This window comes from Pleurodeles waltl, chromosome 1_2 (genome assembly GCF_031143425.1).
Source record: "Pleurodeles waltl isolate 20211129_DDA chromosome 1_2, aPleWal1.hap1.20221129, whole genome shotgun sequence".
Classification (NCBI taxonomy): Eukaryota; Metazoa; Chordata; class Amphibia; order Caudata; family Salamandridae; genus Pleurodeles; species Pleurodeles waltl.
The window spans coordinates 1162613368-1162638709 of record NC_090437.1 but is presented as its reverse complement, the minus strand read 5'-3'; the positions used below and the strand labels follow the sequence as shown (position 1 = coordinate 1162638709).

Below are 25342 nucleotides of genomic sequence, written 5' to 3'. Positions count from 1 at the left end.
AAACCTGATGCAAAACCTTTATTTAGATTTACAGACTAACGCAAATTGGTTTTTGAGTTGATTTGTGAGGAAAAGTAACGCAAAAGGGTGTGAAGTGCTGCTTTGTCTTACTTACCGTCAAGGGGTATTACATGGGTGGTACATGAGCGTTACCCTGCTATCACTCATGCTTTTTGATGCAAAACCCTATCTACTAAACCAGGTATTCAAAGGAGAAATGTTTTCATTTCTCCTTTCTTTTCTGACTTTGTATGTGTGCTGCATTGTACAGCACACTGACAAAGTAGGAAAATGTTTTAATTGAGTTAAGCGTAGTATTTTGTACTGGAAGGGAACCCTTCCAGGAGAAAACTTATGCTAAACAAACACACCCTTGCACTATGATGCAAAGGTGTTTGCATGGTGCTCGGCAGCATAATTCTGTGTGGAGCAAGGAGGAGAGTGCCGCTCTCCTGCTCTCTCCCTGGTATGCAATGCAGCACAGTATTTATGACTGCTGCGCTGCATTGTGTGACAGTTTTGAAGATTGAAGCCTTGACCTGTTGCATAATGGTTGATGCAAGCAATTATGGATTGGGTGCCATTCTCACTCAGCAAGATGGGAGTGTGGAAAATACAGTCAGTCATGCATCCTGTGTGCTTAGGGGATTTGAAATCATCTCTTTCACTATTGAAAAAGAATTATTGACATGTTGGTGCGCCATCCAAAATTCAAACTGTATGTTTGAGGGGCCAAATTCAGGGTTAAAACAGATCACGAACAACTGGTGTCAATTTTGAGTGAAGAGAGAATCCAAGATCAAACCCTGTGCATTGTCAGACTCTCTACCAACTTGCTTCAGTTTCATTTTGAAGAGGTGCACATACAATGGACAAAGACTGTTGGGCTGATAATTTTTCCAGATTTGCTGTTGGTGGTGAGAGTGATGAGGAAAGTGAAGAAGCTGTTTGATTGCTTCTGTGGACATAGAAGACCTATGTGCTGTCTCTGAGGCTGAATGGAGGGGAGAGTTGTTACTCAATGAGATTCTCAAACAGGTCATGGGGTATGGAAGGAGTGAGTGGCCTACACAGAAAGCAGTGGCATATTCATGCTAGCCATTTTGGAAAATTAATGATGAGCTGTCAGTTGAAGATGGCGTGTTTGTGAGATGTGATGCTTTTTTACCATCTGCTGGGATTAGGCACAGAGCTATCACACTGCTTATGAAAGACATCAGGGTTGTACAGTCACCAAATGATGCATAAGACAAACATTCTGGTGGCCGGCCATGGGCGTGGAAGATGATCAGTTTGTCGGTGAATGTGTTATTTGTTCATCAGCAGAAAAGTCTTTGGTTGTGAGGAAGCCCCCTTGGCAGCCTATTGAGTGTTCTAGCAGAACATGGCGAAATGTGGGAGTTGACTTGGTATGACTGTTTAATGTCTTGCCTGCACATTTGTCTTTTGCTCTGGTATTGATAGACTTTTATTCCAATTGGCCAGATGTGAAGTTTGAGGCTAAATCCAGCGCTAAAGCTGTTATTAAATTCTTAAAGGAAGTTTTCCTTCATGAGGGTTTTCCTCCGTTTCTTGTGTCAGCAAATGAAGGCAAATTTGTGAATGAAGAAATCAAGGAATTTTTCAGATCTGGAAATATTTGACACCTCCAAATGTCCTTATATCTACCCCAGGCCAATGTTCAAGTTGAGCATATGAAGTGTGTGTTGGTAGAGTGTGTGCGGTGAGCAATGCTGTTTGAAGCGTGCTCTGGTTTTATCACACCGACCTTCAACAAATGTTTGTCCCAGTTGGATGGGTAAATGGGTCAATTAAGGTGTGTCGTTGAAAGAAGTTGATACTGCAGTGAGGTCTACAGTAACGGAGACAGAGGATAAACAGAAAGAAGCTTTCGACAGACGCAATTGGATATGTAAACAAGAACTTGTAGTGGGTGTTGAAAAATGGGTTATTGGTAGTGGTAAGTATGAAACTACCACTGGCAATAAGGCCACTAACCAAATATAGATTCAGTAAAGGTCTAGGAAATTAGCCCCTTGCTCAACCCTTGGTAGCTGTAACAAAGCAGGCAGGCAGTAAATAAGTGAGACACAATACACAATAAAAATCGCACACCAATTTATAAAAATAGGTTATATTTTTATGAGTACATAGACACCAAAATGACAAAAATCCAATGTAGGGAACCGGAGATATGAATTTTTAAATAATAAACACTTTCTAGTGCTTAGAAACACAAAGGGGCATATTTATACTCTGTTTGCGCCGAATGTGCGTCAAAATGTTTGACGCACAATCGGTGCAAACCCTGCCCCATATTTATACTTTGACGTCCGACCCCGCGGGCGTCAAAATTCCACCATGTGCGTCATTTTTTGGAAGGGGGAACCAGCCTTGTGTTAATTATATGCAAGGTAGGCGTTCCCTTCCAAAAAATGACTTTAAGGCCTGTGCCCCATATTTATACTCTGACGTCATTTTGACGCACAGGAGGGGGTGGGCCTTAAAAAATGACGCACAGCCTGATGGGCGCCGGTTTTTAACGCCTGGGTCAGGGCAGGCGTTAAGGGACCTGTGGGCTCGGAAGGAGCCCACAGGTGCCCTCCCCTGCCCCCAGGGACACCCCCTGCCACCCTTGCCCACCCCAGGAGGACACCCAAGGATGGAGGGACCCGTCCCAGGGAAGGAAAGGTAAGTTCGGGTAAGTATTTTGTTCCACTTTTTTTTGTGGCATAGGGGGGCCTGATTTGGGCCCCCCTACATGCCACTATGCCCAATGACCATGCCCAGGGGACATAAGTCCCCTGGGCATGGCCATTGGGCAAGGGGGCATGACTCCTGTCTTTGCTAAGACAGGAGTCATGTCAATGGAGGTTGGGCGTCAAAAAAAATGGCGCAAATTTGGTTTGAGGCCTAAATTTTGCCTCAGACCTGACTTGCCCCATTTTTTGACGCACAACCCCCATTTTCCCATACGCCGGCGCTGCCTGGTGTGAGTCATTTTTTTTGTCGCACACCAGTCCGCAGCGCCGGCTAACGTCATTCCATAAATAAGGTGCCCGCATGGAGCGTTGGAATGGCGTTAGCCGGCGGTAACATTTTTGACGCACAACTGCGTTGGCGCAGTTGTGCGTCAAAAAGTATAAATATGGGCCAAAGTGTTAACTTTACCAAAATTATCCAGACTTCAGGAGAGGTTTCTTGAAGTCCTCCTTGCAGTTACAAAAGGTCCAAAACACAAATGCAAGGGTCTGGAATCTCCTGGTTGGTAGTTGGAAACGGAAATATGAATTTTCCTAAGAATAAACACTTCCTAGTGCTTAGAAACACAAAGCACCAACTTTACCAAAATTCTACAAACTTCAGGAGGTGTTTCCTGAAGTCCTCCTTGCAGGTACAGAGGGTCCAAAACTCAAATCCAAGGGTCTGAAATCTCCTGATTGGTCCTTGGAAAGTTGGACCACAATTCCCACAATGCACCTGGCCAAATCCTTAAAAGTCCACTGGATGCACTCCAGGCTGGGGGCTGTTCCTGGGGATGATGCAGGTGAAGCTCTGTTAACCCGCAGCTGCAGGGAGTCCACTCCTGAGTCCTTCTTTAAGCAAGGCACCGTCCCCAGGGCTGTAGTACCAGATACATGACCACCTCCTCCAAAGTGTGGCATATTCCTGTCCCAGAAAGCACCATTCTTCCAAAATCCATGATGGCTGAAATTTCAGCAGAGCCGTAAGAGCTGACTAAACCATCCCCAGTGTTGCTCATTTCCATAGCTCTCCTCCTCCTAACATCTGCAAAGTCCTTCCTCAAGCCTGGTATCTGGCTGAGGGGTCCAGAAGGTGGGGGTTAGGTGATCTGGCATTTCCTCCTGTCCTGCTCTCCTTTGAGGCTGTATATTTTATTAGCGCCCCCCTTACCCACCCCCCTCCCCGCTCTGGCATTCCTATGTAGCCCCAGAGCAGCCCTTCACCAGACAGGCTCTCCCCTGGACAGCCACTTATCACTTAATCAAGCAGCACTGCTAATCCTGTTAACACTGACCAATCAGAGGGGGCATTCAGAAGGCTGGATTTTGGCTCACAGAAAGAAAGGCCTTATAACTTATTTTCTGTATAAGTTGTGATAAATTCACCAATATCAAATTGCTGGATTCGTCAAAACAAATCTTTTAAGTCCTTGAATGACTTTTCTGCACTTTCCCTTACTATAATGAAATACAATAGTGCACTGATAGCCTATGAAGGTCACTGTATCTGTAATGGAGGAAAATGGAATGATCTGATTTTCCCTCACCGGGGTTTATAAAACATATTTTACAAGGCCCCTGCTTATATTTATGTGACCCCCCCCCCCCTGGGACACCTAGGGGAGACCCTGAGTGTACCTAATATGTGAAAATAAGGTAGATCATAACATTCGAGGTGCCCATAGCACCAAAGTCGAATTGGGATACCATATCCATTGAAATGCAGTCTGCAGAGTCAGGCTGTATTTAAAAATTACAGAAAATCTCCAGTAGTGTCCACATGCGAAAGGCAGCAATTCTGCTGGGCCTCTACTTCCATGCCCTATTATGTACTAGGGTCTCATAGGTAGTTGTCACCCCCTTGTCATATTGTTTACTAGGGACTTATAGGGCTGTCATGCAAATGATATGAATTTAACTTGACAGTCCAAAATGCAGGCCTGAATTTAAAAGGACAGAAAGCACACAGCAGTGCAGACATTCTGCTGTACACCCTTGCCCTATTATATACCAGGGATTTACAGGGTCTGTCAGGCCAATTGAAAGGGTAACCTAATACCTAGTGTACTCTACTATATGTGTGTGGTATCATCAGCATCAGTCAGCAACAAAAAAATGGGGGTGGACAGGGCAAAAAAATGACTTTTCAACAGTGGGTGATGTGGTTTTTATTAAAAAAAACTGTTTATGAAGAAGGGAGAAGTAACGTTTGGTGAACCTGTGGTCAACCTGTGGTCAATGACAAGGTGAATGGGAATGTGATCAGAGTTAACAGTAGTCAGTGGTGGAATGCAAAAAGAGTGGTGCAGTGCACAGATGTTTTAGGTCTCAATCAAAGCCAATTTAACAAGACATGCTGGAGGTAGCGTGAACACAAATCAATCCAGACCTGCAGAAAGGGTAGTGAATTGCAAGGATGTTTCGGGTCCCCAATGAAGGCACCAACGAAACAAACACAGACTGGAAGTAGCTTGAGTACAAATCGATCCAGACGTGTTGGAGGAAATCCTATCACCAGTCAAATCCGGTTAAGGGCTGAAGTTCCAGGGAGCGTTTGTCAGTAGTTGACGCACAAGACGCTTAACCATTCGACACAGATAGTGAGGTTGTAATTTCTGTGTGTTACCCATCCATTTTGAATACTAAAAAGGTCATGTTTTCCATTGTATTTATTAGCTCTTTACTTTATTTCTGTTGTTTTGTTTTGACTATGTTCTCATTTTTGGGTTATTGCATTAGTGTTTGCTCCGGCAAACATTCTCCACTCTAGAATGCAATGTCAGAGTAGAGAATGTTGGTAGTTCGTAATGCGGACAGTTAATCTCAGTTAAACGCGTGAATTGGGTACAGGAAAGCTGCGGAGGGGACCCTGGCGGCCTTCGAGGCAGCTCTTGTGACCTCTTATTAACTGAATACATTTCCAGTGTTTCCCTTACCTTCGGCCGCTACTGCCTTCCTTTCACGTTGATCACCACAAAGTTGTCTTGCTGCGTTGCTTTGCATCACGTGTTAGGGAATCAGGCCATCAGTGTTCATTGTTCATATCTTTTGCATTTTACATCTGCTCTCAGTCCTAACCTGCGCAGGTACTTTATAGTTAACAATGAAAAACTGCAATTGCAACTGGAATACGTAACCATTGCTGTGTGCGCTCTGAAGAGAGCCCAAGGATTGGATGACCATGTATCCTGAACACCTTTTTGACTCACTGACTGGCACTGACGGACTGCCTGCAGCCCCCACTCCAGAGCTCTCAATGGTGGCATGGTATATTGCGCTTGAACACTTTAATTTCAAGGTATGCACTATACAAGAACAAGATACTGCAGGGGGGGGGGGGGGGGGTGACAAAAACACAACATAACACTCTTAGAGAATGCAACAAAAGCATGAAATACAAACAGAACGAAATCGCTGTTATGGGCTACCATCAACGTTTTTAAAGTTCTTTATTCAGAAATCGTTCAGTGTTTTGCCAGCAGAAGTAATGAGATGAATATTGGGTCCGATAGGTACCCGTTTCCATGTGCTTTTCTGTTTCCATGTGTATTTTTAATTACTACCGGGTCTGAGATCTGGGCGGACCTGGCCCTCTTGATGCCCTGGGCCTGAAACAGATTTTAAGAGGTGCCTAGGCGCCTTCTGTACCCTGCGGAGGCAATGCGAGGAGCTAAGTTTGAATCTCGGGGGCATAGCTTATTTGACAGTAAAAAAAAGGGAAGTGTACCATACGATTGGTCGCAGATCCACGTGACCTAAGGAACCAGCATTATCCAGAGATGCTTGATCACCATGGCAACCTTTATCGGAAGTCTCTGTGTCTAACTATGAAACCGGCTTTCTTTGTATTATTTATTGCGAGGTGTTATGATAGAAATGGTAAAACAGGTGACTTGCGGCGTAGGACACTAGGCAATTTCTCTCGTGATGCACCGCAGGGTCAGGAGCCAGGATGCGCCTTTCTCCTCAGCCTTTGTTTGACAGAGTCAGTTATATGCACACGTGTTCGTGATAGATGGGTGAAATGGAATGCTTATTTTTTTTTTTTTTTAAAGAGCCTGAGTTAGATGTTTGGTCTGCGACATAACATCGGATATCTCACTGGGTTACGCTTTGGTACCGCCTGCAGGGCCTAAATCAGATATTCATCGTTCGGAGGTTCATTAATGGCACTCCGTTTATCTTAGTAATAGTATGTGTGTCATTGTCAGCGCCACGAGCCATCACTATAGGAGGTGAAAGAAAAGGGAGGGGACAGAACAATGTATTTATTTATTTTATTTGGTCTAGTTGTGCAATTTTATATAGCGCGGGCATGGCCCGAAGGCATCAGTTGTTATTAACATTAATATTAGTTGAAAACTTAATAATTTAATGTTAGTATTTTACACGTAATAGATGAAATCATTAATATTAGTTTTAAAAAAATACATGCGTGCTTTTACTAAGAAAAAGACGCAATAAAGAGAATGGTAAAACGTGATAAAGTGATTAAACAAGTGATAAACTATTCAGATATGGGTCGTTCAGACACGACAGACCATATTTATACTTTGTTAGCGCCGCACTTGATGACGCAGAAATGAAAATTTTACATTTATTAGCGCATAAAACGTAGTGCTGCAATAATCAAGTGTGACTTTAACCGAACTAATAAAGATTGTACGGGGACAAATGTGCCCTCAGAGTAGTTCGCCAACATTTATAAGCGTGCTTTATATAACGTGATGTATTAGAATTGTAATAATCTGACATAACCGTAAACGTGTGCCATGATTTGCTTGTTTGAAATGTTTTAACTTAGCATAACTTTAGTGGAGGCTTCGGGCTAGTTGCCTTGTCTCACGGTTTAGATGCTCGTGTTTTTCTAATGTGCTAATAAAACGTGTATTCTTGCTTGAAGCTGTACTTTTCCAGTGAGATCGGTTCACATGCTTATCTTTAAGGTTTCGTGCCAGCCTGGCATCTTCTTCTTTGCTCCAAGGTCAATCTGCAGGTGCAGACAATGGAAGCTCTGAAAGTGAGTTAATTGGTAAAATATGTTGCAACTTACGTTCCCGACTCCAAGGATAATGTATGCCTAGGTAGAAGCTTGTGAATTGTTGTTTTTGATTGGACAATTTGAAGCCAACCTATGAACCCTCCAATGGAAGACCCTACTGGATTTGAACTGTTGTTTATTTAAACCTGGTGCACAAGAAGAAAAGGGACATTATTGCCCATTGCAGCCATTACCCGCCATTTGCAGGACATTGCAGCCATTATGGCCCATCTTGCCGACCTCGTCATTTTGCCATCTTCTACGATGCCAATTGATGTTCGCACCCTAGAGACTTTAACTTTGATTTGCCCCTTTGCATAAAGTAGTAGTTTTGTCCTTTTATCTTGCCGCTGTGAGGCAATTGCCCCGTCCACCCTGCCCCCTTTGCCCCCGTCCCATGCTGATCGAAACCGGTACCTGTGAGACGAAGACTTCCTTGAATGCTGATTGAATTTGGTAAATATGAAAGGATAAAATGTACAGTTGCATTGTGTTTCTTTTTAGGTAACCAACTGCTGATTTTTGATAAGAGCCCTAGTTAGGAGTTTTCCAAATCAATGCTACTAAATTGTTTTTTTGCATGAAATCCCACATGCAGATGCTAATTTGAGGTTAGATGAGGATTCATTTGATGCACGATGCAATTTGAGACCTTGTTATGCTGACTAATGTATGCAATTAGCCCATTACAGATTATAGTTTTAGTGGTTTGCGTTGCTATCATCGAATGCATTGTTATTCAAATGCTGCATAGATTGCATCTTTTTCGCCGTTATGGACAGCTATTAATGTTCATTTACATATATCATTTGGTGTTGAGACACATTTATATCGTGCTAGCTTTGTTAATATAGGGAAATAAATTCATTAACTTTGAATGAACTGGTGTGGTTATTCATGGCCGAAAGGTCATGGTTCGCCGAAATGTTTTCTGGATTAATTGTGAAGTGTTATGTTGATCAGGGCATTGCTTATGTTCGTTATTGATTATTGATTTGATTAAATTGACTAATCTCGGGTGAAGAGAGCCCCACTTGGTCAAAAGATTCATCGACCCAAGAGCGTCCAAATACAGGTAATTTATTAGGACGGAACGCTCTATCAGTAGATGGTAGCAGAGGACGGTTTCGCCCTTTGGGACCCCACTCGAGAGGTATATGGTGTTGAATTGAGGGTTTCGCCCTTTGGGACCCCACTCGAGAGGTATATGGTGTTGAATTGAAGGTTACGCTCTTTGAGACCCCACTCGAGAAGTATATGGTGTTGAATTAGATTTTTCTTGGGTAAAACAGATAGAGAGAATGATGATGCCCTAAGTCCCCCGCGACTTTCCCGGGATCTCGGAGCTTACGAATGGAGAGAATGGAGGTGTGAAATCGGCGTTGGCGGTACTAGTGACGGTATGAGTGAAGTCAGGATTTTGCGCTTGCACAGCTTATTGCCGCAGATTGTTTGAAAAGGTTGCGAGGATTTTAGAGAATAGCGGAGGTGCGACTCCGAGTGTGAGAGTAGGGAAGTCGTCGAACTTCATGTGCATGTGGCGCTTTGTGCAGAAAAAGGTCCACGTGGTTGTTGTTGTTGAGACGGGCCCTGCGAGGTCAAGAGACTCCGGAGTATGTTGAAAAGTGTATGAGACACTTGTTTTATGTTGTGGTCTGGTCAGTTTAATAGGTTGACCGGGCGTGGTCAACGAGTCGGTACGTGTGTTAAGGGAGTGGAAGAAAAACTTCGACTTCGGGCTTTGACAAATTCTAAGTGCACTAGAATAGATCATTGACAAGTTGAGACCAGAGTCTGCGGGTCAGGATTTGCTTGCGAAAGTGGGGACCGAGAAAGATGGAATAACTGCCGAGGCTAGTGAAAAATCCCTAAGGTCCTGAAGCGATTGTGTTACCCTTCCTGTAGTAAACCGACAGATCTGTTTTATTATTATTTGGTTGCTCGCGATACATGCCAGAAGTTGTTACGAGAGGAGCTGAGTGAAGGAGGACAAGCCGCGAGGCTTTGTCAGCCGCAGAGTGTGTGAGTGTGACGTCACTAGGAGCCGCGCTGGGATAGGTTGGTTGCAGAAGAAGGGTCGCGCACGGATTGGACGCAGTCCGTGGGGCTCGATTGGAAGGGGAAAGGCAAGCGAAGAGTATTCCGGGAATTAAAGTCACTTATTGATTACAAATTTTGTGAAATAAAAGACGAGAAAATGAAATTTTTGAAAGCATTAAAGAGTGCGATGAAGGGGGAGTCTTACATTAAAGCGAGCGTAGGAGAGGAGACGCCACCCGAAGGTACACCAGCTTACATTGTAATGGAGGAAAGGGGGGTAGCTCCGTGCCTTTGGCTAAAGCAATGGCACAAGCTGACAGAGAGACATGGGAGCGTAGCGTTCCCGATCCATGGGACATTCAATATAAGGATCCTAGAGAATTTGAGATTCGCGATGTACGACATGAAGGTACCTCCAAGGCCAGCACAGTTTGAGGCTCTAGCGATTTGGGAACTAATGGCTAGACAGCAACAGCAAAAGAAGTTCGAGACCAGGATAAGAAAGGTAGAAAAGACACTAGCGGACGCTAGGTGGGATAATGCACAGAAGGTGTGTAGGTCAGATATATTGCAGGGGATAAAATTGTTTCCCGCAATTGCTAAGGAAGAAGAGGCGACAGGCAAGAAAGCTACCTGTAAGACAAACAGGAGGTGTTCCAAGGATAGAGAGGACGAGGAAAAGTTAAGGAGAGAAGACGAGTCAGAGGATGAGGAGTTCATCATGCAATTGCTGAACGACCGTCCACCACCTTATGTAGAGAGTGAACAAGGTCCAAGTACCAGTTCTGGCCCTCCGGCACCGGTACAGAATAATGAAACTCCGAATTCAGAAACGCCATCGGGATCTAAGGACCCGAGTTTACTGTTCACCCCGCAGATACCGCAGGTTAGGAGAATATATCCAGATGTGCCTATATTGAAAACAGCAGAAAATTATCAGCCGCAGGTCCCAAGGTACTACAGCAGTGACAACAGTACGGGAATGATTCTAGATCCAACCGTAATGGGAGTACAGAATGGTCGCAACCCAACACTGGCACAAGCTGAATCAACCCAGCTTTTGATGCCTCAAAAGCAGATGCAGGGGGGGACCGCACATGCTTAGATGACGGGGAGTCAGACGGGCATGCCGGCAATGATGACCCATAGTGTGGGAATGAACATGCCTCAGAACCTGGGGAATGGACAGAACCCAGATGCAATATCCCTACCCATTACTGTAGGTCCACCGGTACCTTTGTACATTCAGCCTAACTCAGGTATGAGCGGTCAAGGATCAGTGGTGCAGAGTGGGATGGAAAGGAGGTGCATAGAAAACACTCCAGAGACAACTCCGATAGCGGCTCTGCCAACTGGATCTGGGTCCTTGATGGAGTTTAGTCCCATATGTGCTCAGTCAACAGTGGTGAGGTCGAGTCCCCCACTGATGATACCGCTATCATCGAACACTGAAAAGTTGCCGCAACCATCAATGGCAGTCGATGTGAATGCTACACTGATGGGGTTGAATGCGCAACAGCTGACACAGTGGTTCAACAGTCTGAATTCCACACAAAGCTCAGCCAGTGGGAAGGGAGAGGACTATCTGAATAGGGTCAGGTTGAACATGGAAGCAGAAGAATTGGTGGAAGGGACTATGGGTTTGAATAGGTTAGAGTCCTACTCGGAAGAAGAGCTGAGGTATCTATGTCCCAGGATTACGAGAGAAGTGAACAAGGTACATAGAAGGTTGCAAGAAATAGCTGACAAAAACGGGGTTGAGATAGACAAGACAAAACACTTGAGCAGGAGCTATAGATTGGATTTCGGGACCACAGACTTTGAACACACGAGGTCAGCAGGCATGAAAACGCACCTTAGAGAATTGTTGCAGAGTGCACAAGTGTGGAGGTGCTTAGACAAATGGGAAAGCAGATGGGCAAAGAAAAAGGAAAAGAAGAAAGATAGTGTCCCAGAGCATAAGGAGAAAAGACCACAGAGTAGTGATGCAATAACCATGTTACCAATGAGGGAGACAGCAGGGGGAAAATTAATACATGTACCGTGGCACAGAAGCGACATTCAGTCTTTTACGGATGATTTTCCCAAACTGAGAGAGAAACCGATTGAATGGTATCAACAGACTGATAGGTTTGTGAAGCTTGCAAAATGTCTTTGGGAAGACCTGAACACCCTCTTTGAGATTGTGGTTCCGGCAGACTTGTGGGAAGACTGCAAAAGGGCTGTAGGTTGGCCGACAAGTGAACCAGAGAGGGACAGGGATACGGGTGCACCATCACCTATGGTAATGAGCTTGTACTATAAGGAGATTGAGCATTTGAAGACGAAGGTTGCCGCGAAAAATGTGGATTGGCAGAAGATTGATCGAACTGCCCAAGAGGCTAAAGAGTCGATTCATAGTTACTATGAGAGGTTGTTGAAGGCGTTCAAGAACTACAGTGGCACGGAAACAATAGAGGCGAAGGACATGCTTCATTTTGTGTTTAGATTTGTGGAAGGGCTGAGACCAGAGATAAGTCAGATGATAAAGACGCATTTGATTTGTTGGCAGTCCAAACCGATTGATGAGGTGTTGAATTATGCGAAATACTGTAGCGACGAAATTGAAGTGAAACAGAAAAGGTTGAAAGAGAAAGTGATGGTGATGCAACTTAAAGCAGCTCAGACAGGTTTGCAAGGGTTGCAAGGGTTCCAACAGCAGATGCCGCAGCCGTAGCCACAGGGAAACATGGTGTTTCAGCCACAGGCGAGAGGCAGAGGCAGAGGAGGCTTTGGGAGTAATGGTCCGGATTTGAACACTGTTGCGATTCCGAATGGTGTGCAGGCAATGAAAAGGGTGATGCCGTGTCACGTGTGCGGAATCGTCGGGCATTGGAAACGCGAGTGCCCGATGGTGGTGCAGGAAGGTGCAGGTGTTGGACAGCAAAACAATGATGTCAATGCATTCCAGACAATGAGGGGACCGAAAATGAGAGGTCCAAACCCAAATTTTCAGACCATAAATCAGCTGCAGGGATTACAGCCCATGCAGCCGCAGCAGATGCAGATGCCCCGTATGCAGATGACGCAAATGCAGCCAATGCAACAGCAGTTTCCCATGGTACCTAATCAGCAAATGCAAATACCTTTGGCACCAATGAGTCAGCAGCAAGTGATGGTTCCTCCACAGGTCTCGGGTCAGGTGATGAATACAAATGGCACAGTACAACAGTTCCCATTACACAGTGAGAATGGAATAAACAATGTATGGGAGAGTGAAAGTTCAGATGAGGAGGGAAATTGTGTGCTTGCAGCATCCTTGGAAGCTGATCAAAAGGGTCCATATGTGGAGGGAAGAGTTATGGGTCATTGTGTTTCATTCTTGGTTGACACAGGAGCCACACGCTCAACTGTTAGGAGCATTGAAGTACCAAATTTGCCACTCTCAGGGAGAACAGTTCAAGTAGTGGGAGTAGCAAACAGGCACCTGACGAACCCAATCACAGATCCAGTACAAGTCAGAATTGGTAACTATCAAGGGTCACATAATTTTGTGATATGTGACTCAAGCCCGATAGCACTGTTAGGGAGAGACCTATTGTGCAAATTGGGATGTTCGATTATGTGTTCGAACGATGGAATTAGAATTCAGACGAGCAGTGATGGGGAAGAAGAGGACAGTGTAGAAGGGGATGAGATGGAAACTGTCGATGAAGAATATCCTCTGATTAACCTTTTTCCGATGATAATTGAAGAAGATATTCCAGCTGAATTACGGGAAACAGTTGGAAAGGAAGTGTGGGATATGACAGGAAAAGAGGTGGGATTGGTGAAAGGAGTGGAACCAGTGAAAGTGACCGTAAAACCCAATGTAACCTTTCCCCAGACCCCACAATACCACATGGCACAAGACACCCTCATGAAAGTCGCCCAACTCATTGACGAGTTTGTAAAACAAGGAGTATTGAAAGAAGTGTTAAGCAGTCCATGTAATTCACCAATCATGGGACTAATAAAGCCGAGTGGAAAGGTCCGAATCGTGCAGGACTTGAGGAAAATAAATGACATCATAATTAAATGCTGCCCTGTAACCGAATCCAGCTGTGATAATGTTTCAAGTCCCTTGCGATGCCGAGTGGTTCTCAGTCATCGACTTGTCACAAGCATTCTTTTCGGTGCCTCTTCATGAGGACAGCCAATTTCTCTTTTGTTTCAAATTCTTAGACAGAGTTTACAGTTGGTGTCGAATTCCTCAAGGGTTTTCTGAGTCACCGTCAATTTTCAATCAGATTCTAAAGAAAGACTTGGAAGCGTTAGAATTGCCATTCGAGTCAACCCTAGTACAGTACATTGATGACTTTCTGATTGCATCTAAGACAGAAAGTGGCTGCACAGCCGACACCATTGCTCTACTGAACCATTTGGGAAGGAATGGACACAAGGTGTCTCCTTCAAAGTTGCAGTTCTGTCAGAAGAAAGTAAACTACTTGGGTCATCAAATAGAGAAAGGGTCACGGAGAATAATGAAGGAAAGAATAACAAGTGTACTTCAAATGAGTCCACCAAAGACGAGGAGGGAGGTGAGGAAGTTTTTGGGGATGGTGAGCTACTGTCGCCAGTGGATTCCCAACTTCTCAACTCTAGCAAAGCCTTTACTGAAACTGACCCAGAAGGATGCCTTGGATGAAATTGAGCTGAAAGGAGATGAGATGGATGCTTTTATTGAATTGAAAGAATGCATGTGCAGGGCTCCAGCTTTAGGTATGCCTGATTACACAAAGCCTTTCACATTGTTTTGTCATGAACGTGATGCATGTTCTTTGTCTGTCTTGACCCAAGCCCATGGTGGCATAAACAGACCAGTAGCGTATTTTTCAGCTACTTTGGATCCGGTCGCAGCAGCACTGCCAGGGTGTTTGCGCGCCGTAGCAGCAGTTGGTATCAGCCTCACTCAGAGTGAAGGAATAGTGATGGGACACCCATTAACAGTCATGGTCCCTCACACAGTTGAGATACTTTTGACCCGCTCCCGAATGCAACACATGACTGGAGCAAGACTCACAAGGTATGAAACAATAATTCTGGGCTCACCGAATGTGCAGCTGAAAAGGTGCACTACGTTGAATCCAGCAACCTTGCTTCCCGGTGAAAATGCTGAAATTGAGAACGCTGAAGACGTCGAGCACGACTGCCTTCAGGTGACTGAATTTTGCACAAAACCCCGACCTGATATTAGAGATACTAAGCTTGATGAAAATGACCATATTATTTTTGTTGATGGTTCATGTCTAAGAGATGGGTTGGGAATTTTGAAAGAAGGATATGCTGTATGTACTGTAACAGGTGTCTTGGAAGCGTCCTGGCTCCAAGGAGTCTATTCCGCACAAGTAGCAGAGCTTGTAGCCCTTACAAGAGCATGCCAACTGTCTACATTGATGAAGGTTACCATTTACACTGACAGTCAGTACGGGTTTGGAATTGTGCACGACTTTGGACAACTATGGTCACAGAGAGGTTTCCTGACCTCTTCAGGGTCCCCAGTGAAAAACGGGGAGAGAATAAGGGAATTGTTACACGCCATTCAGATGCCAGCCGAAATTGCAGTGGTAAAGTGTAGTGCTCATACAAAAGGACAGGACTATGTTTCCCTGGGAAATGCATATGCGGATCAAGTCGCAAGATTTTGTGCCTTGAACTGTATATTGCTCAGGGATGAATGGAATTTGATAAGTGAACCAGAGCTCGAACCAGCTGAAGCATTTGCCTTGAAGGTCGTGGATACAATGGATGAACTAAAAGCATTACAGAATAGCGTCAGGGAGGATGAAAGAGTTTCCTGGATTAAGTCACAATGTACAAGGAGACCAGATGAGTTACGGGTTTCAAATGAAGGAAAATTTGTTTTACCAAATATTCTCTTATCGCAGCTAGCGCGGTTCTATCATGGGCAGGCTCACCTAGGGAGAGATGCCATGATAAGATTGTTCAAAACTGATTGGTTTAACCCCAGATTCCGCCAAGTTGCAGAAGCAGTTTGCCATCGTTGTGTCATTTGTCAGCAGATGAACCCAGGAAAGGGAACGGTTGTGAACGTGAGCCACATTGGCAGGGCGGGTGGCCCGTTCAGCAGAATGCAGATGGACTTTATTGAGATGCCTGTGCATGGAGGTCTGAAGTATGTGTTGGTGATTGTGTGCATTTTTAGTGACTGGATTGAAGCATACCCCACACGTAGAAATGACAGCCTTACAGTTGCAAAACTATTGTTGAGGGAGTTGATACCATGTTTCGGATTCCCGATCTCTTTAGAATCAGATAGAGGAAGTCACTTCAATAACGAGGTGATAAAGTTACTTTGCGCAGCGCTGAACATTGAGCAAAAACTGCATTGTAGCTATCGCCCTGAAGCCTCAGGACTGGTGGAACAAATGAATGGTACACTGAAATCAAGAATGGCGAAAATATGTGCATCGACAAATTTGAAATGGCCTGACGCATTGCCTTTGGTGTTAATGTCAATGAGAAACACCCCTGACAGAAAGACTGGATTGTCCCCGCACGAAATTCTCATGGGCAGGGCCATGAGACTTCCTGCAGTTCCCGCAAACGCGCTTTTGAATATTACAGATGATATGGTGTTAGACTACTGCAAAGGTCTGGCTGACGTGGTTCGCTCTTTCTCTCACCAGGTGGAAGCAACCACCTTGCCACCGATCCAAGGTCCAGGACACACACTGAAAGCAGGTGACTGGGTCGTGATAAAGAAGCACGTGAGGAAGTCGTATCTGGAACCCCGTTGGAAAGGCCCTTTCCAAGTGATCCTGACGACCACTACCGCTGTGAAGTGTGCGGGAGTTCCCAACTGGATCCACGCCAGTCATACAAAGAAAGTGTTGTGTCCCACAGATGAGGAAGTTGAAGCGCTGAAACTGCCAGTACCTGATAACAAAGTGCCGAGCGCTGAGACAGAGCAAAACAGAACTAGAAGCGAACAGGCAGAAATAGAGGAGAGAGAAATATTCTCTGAGGACGAAACAACCGATTCACTTGGGGAAGACCAAGGAGAAACCTCAGACAGCGACGAAGCAGCTGAAAGTGACAAAGAGCCTGAAGAAAGTAACGGTGACAAAGGGCTCGAAAGAGGTGAAGAAGCAGGAGAGCCTGATCAGAGGAGGGCTTTCCCAGAAGCAGACGGTACAGAAAAAGAAAAGGAAAACCTGATTGACTCCCCAGAAGGAGGGGACAAGGCAGAACAGAACGAAACTGTTCAAACTTCCTCAGAAGAGATCGCAGGTCCATCAAGTGGACACAGTGCATGAAGAAGACCAAGTATATCACCAGTAAAACTAAGAACTAGAGGAACGTTGAACGACAGTGAAGGGCCAAGAGTGAAAGAGAAAAGAAAGGAAGTGTCTGTCGTGGTACCAACATCAAGTGAAGAAAAAGACTTGGCCAAAGAGGAAAGTACCAGTGAGGCAGAATCAAAGAGAGATGCAAAATTGAAAAGGAAAAGGATACCAAACAGGAGATATTCCGGTCCAGAATGGGCATATGTAGTCAATGACGATTGGACCGACGAATTTGTATCTCTTAGCCTCGAGAACGAAGAAGAAGAGATACCAATAGAAAAGAAAAGTTTTATGGACACTATTGACTGAAAAACTGATAAATGACATTGCTTGCTATAATCTAACGTGATACAACCAGCTGAGACATTGCTAAACCGGATGAGACATTTGCTAACTTGATAAGACTTTGATAACCTGATTGACTCTTAAACCCGATTTGAGACAACGTTCCTAACTGATAAAAGACTGAGTTATTGCCGAATTGAGACAAATGCTGCTAACCGATAAGTGACTGGGCTCCTGAAGAAAACTGTGTGAACATTGCGCTCGTTCAGCTTTGTAACTAATTGCTAAATCGTTTCTTTATAAGTGCTTCTAGCTCTCTGATTCTATACAGATCATGACTAAGTACGCTACACAAAACAGTAGAGTGAAATATTGTAAATATGCGTGTATAGGCTTGATAACTGCATGTGTACTAATAATAATGGCAATAGTGCTTGCAACGCGTGGTAAGGGTGAGAATGAGAAAATTGATGCTTCTACTTCTGCTCCTGTTACTGTCACTGAACTAACCGCATTGAAAAGACTAGAATTAGATGAGAGACTCTTGCATGATAAGAAGGAACTTTCGTATAATGTTTTCTATCGCCTACTAACAGAATATGTTGAGACTATGGATGCGAAAGATTGTTATGTGTGTACACAGATACCGACATCGGTAACGGAAGGGGTGACTTATCACCACATGCCTCTTACATATGGGATTACATGTAGTTTAGTAACTTCTAGATTTTATGGTCAAACTAACATACAGTATTTTTATTCAAATTATGATGTTACCTTTGCATATGTTCCTATAATAACGCAACTAAGCCAGATTGCTAAAGATTGGGATGCTAAAATAATGAGGGAATTTTTCGAGCCAATGCAACCTTTTGAAACAGCTCACGCTCATAGGGAAAACCTTACCTGCTCGCTCTCTGCAGTAGAAATAAGCTTTTTAGATCGCACAGATGATAGAAGGGCAGAAATGAATGCGAAATTAGAAAAAGAACTAAGTAAGAGGACTTCAGTAGATAATTATGCTTTTGCCGCAATAAAAACACAAGGAAAAATAGCTTTAGACGCTTGGCATGTAGGGAAATTTTGTATATATCGTGGTGAATCTTATTAAGATAACATTTTCGTGGGAGCGAGTGAATGTAAACATACGTTTATCTTTAAGGCCAAATGGACATTCATGCTGAACGGACTTGACCCTGTCATACCTGGTGTATATTACATTTGTGGGCATAATGCCTATTATCGTCTTCCAAAGGGATGGTGGGGGAGATGTTATTTGGGTATAGTGTTCCCAAAGGTTTATCAACTGGATGACCTATCGGTGATTCCAAAGACGCCTGGATCTCATCGTATCCAAAAAAGAGAGACCGCAGCTGCTGTGGTAGGAGATATATTTGGAGCCATGATTCCTTCATTGGGAGTTGTGTTGAATTCCATCAAAATAAGAAAGTTGTCTACTATAGTGGATAACATGTTGACAAAGTTTTCAGGTGCTATAATCCTGATGGATGCTGAACTTGCAGCAGAAAGAGCTATGACTCTTCAAAACAGGCTTGCCCTAGACATTCTTTTAGCAAAGGATGGCGGCGTTTGCAAAATGCTTGGTGCGCGTCACTGTTGCACGTATATACCAGACAACAGTGTGAAGATTAAAACAATGCTTGCAAATCTAACAAAAGAGAGTGCAGACTTGAAGGAATTGAAAGAACCAGGAGTTTGGGAGAAGGTTGGAAAGGGAGTTGCTTCAGTGGGAAATTGGCTTGGTGGCATTTGGAATGGAATATTACTAAAAAATAATACAGGGAATACTAATAGTACTAATTTGCATCTTTGGGATTTGGGGAATAAAGAGGGGAATACTAATGATCATGGCAAGAATTAAGAGAAGGAAGGAAGAGAAAATGATGAAAAGAATGACAGAAGAATACAAGGCAAGAACAAGGGGAACTAAAAGGCAAAGAGAACTGACAGAATTTTAATGGAATACAATTTGTGGGAATGGTTTTGTGTGATGACAAATAGTCATCAGAGGAGGGATTGATGACGCAGAAATGAAGGTTTTACATTTATTAGCGCATAAAACGTAGTGCTGCAATAATCAAGTGTGACTTTAACCGAACTAATAAAGATTGTACGGGGACAAATGTGCCCTCAGAGTAGTTCGCCAACATTTATAAGCGTGCTTTATATAACGTGATGTATTAGAATTGTACTAATCTGACATAACCGTAAACGTGTGCCATGATTTGCTTGTTTGAAATGTTTTAACTTAGCATAACTTTAGTGGAGGCTTCGGCCTAGTTGCCTTGTCTCACGGTTTAGATGCTCGTGTTTTTCTAATGTGCTAATAAAACGTGTATTCTTGCTTGAAGCTGTACTTTTCCAGTGAGATCGGTTCACATGCTTATCTTTAAGGTTTCGTGCCAGCCTGGCATCTTCTTCTTTGCTCCAAGGTCAATCTGCAGGTGCAGACAATGGAAGCTCTGAAAGTGAGTTAATTGGTAAAATATGTTGCAACTTACGTTCCCGACTCCAAGGATAATGTATTCCTAGGTAGAAGCTTGTGAATTGTTGTTTTTGATTGGACAATTTGAAGCCAACCTATGAACCCTCCAATGGAAGAGCCTACTGGGTTTGAACTGTTGTTTATTTAAACCTGGTGCACAAGAAGAAAAGGGACATTATTGCCCATTGCAGCCATTACCCGCCATTTGCAGGACATTGCAGCCATTATGGCCCATCTTGCCGACCTCGTCATTTTGCCATCTTCTACGATGCCAATTGATGTTCGCACCCTAGAGACTTTAACTTTGATTTGCCCCTTTGCATAAAGTAGTAGTTTTGTCCTTTTATCTTGCCGCTGTGAGGCAATTGCCCCGTCCACCCTGCTCCCTTTGCCCCCGTCCCATGCTGATCGAAACCGGTACCTGTGAGACGAAGACTTCCTTGAATGCTGATTGAATTTGGTAAATATGAAAGGATAAAATGTACAGTTGCATTGTGTTTCTTTTTAGGTAACCAACTGCTGATTTTTGATAAGAGCCCTAGTTAGGAGTTTTCCAAATCAATGCTACTAAATTGTTTTTTTGCATGAAATCCCACATGCAGATGCTAATTTGAGGTTAGATGAGGATTCATTTGATGCACGATGCAATTTGAGACCTTGTTATGCTGACTAATGTATGCAATTAGCCCATTACAGATTATAGTTTTAGTGGTTTGCGTTGCTATCATCGAATGCATTGTTATTCAAATGCTGCATAGATTGCATCTTTTTCGCCGTTATGGACAGCTATTAATGTTCATTTACATATATCATTTGGTGTTGAGACACATTTATATCGTGCTAGCTTTGTTAATATAGGGAAATAAATTCATTAACTTTGAATGAACTGGTGTGGTTATTCATGGCCGAAAGGTCATGGTTCGCCGAAATGTTTTCTGGATTAATTGTGAAGTGTTATGTTGATCAGGGCATTGCTTATGTTCGTTATTGATTATTGATTTGATTAAATTGACTAATCTCGGGTGAAGAGAGCCCCACTTGGTCAAAAGATTCATCGACCCAAGAGCGTCCAAATACAGGTAATTTATTAGGACGGAACGCTCTATCACACTTGCGTCGTTTTCTGGCGCAAAATCGGCGCAAACTTACAAAATACAATTGAATTTTGTAAGTTTGCGCCGCTTTTGTATCAACTAATGACCCAAATGCGGCGCTAAAAAGGTATAAATATGGGCCAACATTCGTATGGATGCCTCCTTTTAAATGATAATGTCATTACACCCCCTCGGGATACCATCCCTGTTGACAGTGCGCTCTACAAACCATAAAATAACATTACTTTCGTTAAACGCAAATGGTGCCAGCGCCTCTAAAATCATGTTCATGTGCTGCATACCCCAGGCCGAGGTGGCCCATGTCCTCTGGAAGCAGAACCCACTCTAGGCTACCACTGGGAGGCGCTGCCGCCTCCAGACGATGCCAGGGCCGGCTCTTTGAAGATGCACCCCCTGCCCCGCCTTCTCCCACAGCCGCTGCAATAGGTGGCATTAGAATCCACACAAGGCTGATGCCCATTTGAAAGGGAACTTTCCCTCTCTTGCAGTTGCACTGATTTTATTGAGTTGCCTGCCACCAGCAGAAATATGTCTCTCCAGGGAAGCAAGAGCATCCCGCACCTCACGGTAAGGAGCAGATTTGCGCATCTGGGTTAGGGTGGGCACCTGCCTCTGGGCACGGAGGGTGGCATACTTTGCCAACGTCAGCACAGTTTGCATCACAGTCCAGGACACGCTCAGCCTAGGCGCAGCCAAAGAAATGATTTCATTCAGAAATCTGCTAGAACGCGGAGAAGGGAGCAATGCATTGTAGGACAGGAACACCCTTCTTTGTCATGGCGACGAGGTGAAGCCAGGGCAGTGGAGCGAGGCAGACGTGCACCAGAGGGAAAAAGGGAAACCCGCCTGCAGGGCACCGCCTCCAGGGACGGGGCTAACGTGGCTGTGAGACGCGCGAGGTGTCAGGCGGTGGGACTCGTCCTCGGGGATGAGGCAGGGGCCAGGTCTGCCCAGGGGCTGTCACCGCCTCAGCCACGGAGGGCGCATGATTCATTGCAGCTCTTTTGTCTCGTTCATTCTCTCGCTGCAGAAATTCAGATCCCAAGGCTGTGCACAATCAGTCCCAGTGTCGAGACAATGTGGCAGCTCGTTCATATTTCTGAGATGAAATCCGCGTTCACCGTTTATAGTAATATCCGAAGAGTGAATGAACAGGTCGTGAGAACAAAGGGTGTAGAGTGGATGAATGCGCGTGCCGTGAAGCGATGCAATAGGGGGCTGCAGGTTACAAACCTGTGCAGTTACCACAGGGAGACCCCTTGCACAGTCGTGAAACAGAACGAACGATTTCGTGCTAAATTAATACAATCGCGCCATTATAGGGTGCACCCCACGCCCATCCCCGTTTCGAGCCCACCACAGCCTGCACCACATAACTTCCAACGCCCTATGCTACATCCTGTGTACCCCAGAAGAGATAGCAGCCCATATCTCCATAACCCAAGAGACAATGCACCCCAAACCACTCCCTTCTACCCATATAGAGACTGCATCCACAGTTTACACCCCCCACTCCAACCCTCAGATGCTAGTAAAATAAAAACACATCAACCCAATATATGATCCATCAGCCTGGTCAGTGTTACTGTACATGGAAAGAAAGCCTATTTTCTTCGCAGTTATTGATTATAAACCGAGAAGGAAAGTGCAGCGAATTTAAAGAACAAAGGCTGAACACGAGGTTTCATCCAAATGCACCATCTACAATGTCGGCATTTATTTCACATAGCCCGGGCCACTGGAATTATGCAGCAGGAGAGGACTAAATTATGCGACAGAGTTGACTACATTATGTGGCAGGGAAAGGCAGATATGCGGTGCAAATCGTCACATTTTGTGGTATTATTATGGTAACACTGGGCAAAAATGACACCTCATTAGTACCAGTTTAACAACCAAATACTTCAATTCGCAAATGAAAGATGTCCGTTTAACCTTTTTAGGAGGGTTTCCACTGCGCAGGAACACTTCACCCTGTTGTAGAAACTTTTGATATGTTCGAGCTAGAAGAGGCATTTGTTTGTTAAAATTTGCAGATTAAGCATCAGATGATAGATTAAAGTAGCACATGCGGCTAATCCAAATCAGGAGGAAAATTCTGCAGCTGCAAAATCGTATAATTCCAGTTGCCCTGCACATAGCCTGTGTGCCATGTATCAAGATGATACCACGAGAGGACACCGAATTCTGCACATTTTAGTGTTTATAAGAGGAGCGTATTACTCCATTGGCTCCCAGTACTCCCAGTGGAAATGGGAGCGGAGCCCATACTCTTGTCTGTATTGATGCTGTGGAGCTGTCAACACAGTTCCCACGTCTCCAAGGGTGTCCGCCCTAAGTGCTGTGATCTGCCTCATGTACCTTGCAGTGCTGTAGGCGTTTGCACAGTGCTGTGCTGTAAAAAGTTTAGAATCAGTTTGCTCGGGTCTTTAACCCCTTCGGTGCCAGGCCTTTTCCACCTCAGGTGGCACGCCTTTTTTGGTTATTTGGGCCAGTTTACGCGTAGGCCCTCATAACTTTTTGTCCACATAAGCTACCCATGCCAAATTTGCGTCCTTTTTTTTACAAAATCCTAGGGATTCTAGAGGTACCCAGACTTCGTGGGTTCACCTGGAGGACACCTAGAAATTAGCCAAAATGCAGCACAAATTTCATTTTTTAAAACAAAAATGGGAAAAAAGGGCTGCAGATGAAGGCTTGTGTTTTTTCCCCTGAAAAAGGCATCAACAAAGGGTTTGCACTGCTAAAATCACCATCTTCACAGCTTTCAGGAACAGGCAGACTTGAATCAAAAAATCAAATTTTCAACATCATTTTGGCATTTTACTGGGACATACCCATTTTTACTATTTTTTGTGCTTTTAGCCTCCTTCCAGTTAGTGACAGAAATGGGTGTGAAACCAGTGCTGGATTCCGGAACGCTAATCATTTCTGAAAAGTAGACAAAATTCTGAATTCAGCAAGGGGCAGGTAGATCCTACTAGGTTTTCCTACAGAAAATAACAGCTGAAATAAAAAAATATTGAAATTGAGGTGAAAAAAGTAATTTTTTGCCACATTTTACTCTGTAACTTTTTCCTGTAATGTCAGATTTTCAAAAGTAATATACCGTTACGTCTGATGGACTCTTCTGGTTGCAGGAATATATAGGGCTTGTAGGTTCATCAAGAACCCTAGGTACCCAGAGCCAATAAAGGAGCTGCACCTTGCAATGGGTTTTCATTGTATACCGGTTATACAGCATTTCATTTGGTGAAATATAAAGAGTGAAAAATAGGTATCAAGGAAACCTTTGTATTGCCAAAATGGGCACAAGATAAGGTGTTGAGAAGCAGTGGTTATTTGCACATCTCTCAATTCCGGAGTGCCCATATTAGCACATGAATTACAGGGCATTTCTCAAATGGATGTCTTTTTTACATACTGTCTTACATGTGGAAGGAAAAAATGTAGAGAAAGACAAGGGGCAATAACACTTTTCTGCTATTCTGTGTTCCCCGAAGTCTACCGATAAAAATGGTACCTCACTTGCATTGGTAGGCCTAATGCCCGCAACATGAACACATCACATTTTTACATTGAAATCTGACATGTTTTTTGGAAAGTGCCTAGCTGTGGATTTTGGCCTCTAGCTCAGCCGGCACATAGGGAAACCTACCAAATCTGTGCATCTTTGAAAGCTAGACACCTCTGGGAATCCAAAATGGGGTGATTTGTGGGGCTCTCAACAGGTTCTGTTACCCAGAATACTTTGCAAACCTCAGAATTTGGCAAAAACACTTTTTGCACATATTTCGGTGACAGAAAGTTCTGGAATCTGGAAAGAGGAGCCACAAATTTCCTCCCACCCAGCATTCCCCCAAGTCTCTTGATAAAAATGGTACCTCACTTGTGTGGGTAGACCTAGTACCCGCAAAAGGAAATGCCCCAAAATACTATGTGGACATTTCAAAATTATCAAATACAAAACTACCTGTTTTTGCAGGGTGCGGGGGATGCGGGGGGAGGGTGCCACCTGTGTTTTTGGTCCTGGGCTCAGCAGTCATAAAGGGAAACCTACCAAACCCAAATGTTTCTGAAAACTAGACACCCAAGGGAGTCCAGGGAGGTGTGACTTGCGTGCATCCCCCAGTGTTTTCTTACCCAGAATCCTCAGCAACCTCAAATTTAGCTAAAAAAAAATCAAATTTCTGTGTGGGATCACTGCACCAGCAGAAATTTACTACCACCCAACGTTCCCCTCAATCTCTTAGTAAAAATGATACCCCCTTGTGTCCAAGTGC

The 25342-nt window shown here is 44.2% G+C and overlaps 1 protein-coding gene across 2 annotated transcripts in view; it reads left to right on the top strand.

Annotated features, from left to right (window-relative positions):
• Positions 1-25342, top strand: part of CRMP1 (collapsin response mediator protein 1) — a 219117-nt gene that overhangs the window by 42661 nt on the left and 151114 nt on the right. The window contains exon 1 of one of the 2 annotated variants that reach the window (XM_069203034.1): positions 21491-21626. The exons of the other annotated variant lie outside the window; for it this stretch is intronic. Within the exon in view, the coding sequence (XP_069059135.1) occupies positions 21588-21626 (39 nt within the window). The 5' untranslated portion in view covers positions 21491-21587. Of the gene's footprint in view, positions 1-21490; positions 21627-25342 lie in introns of those variants that run through there. 2 annotated transcript variants of the gene reach the window in all.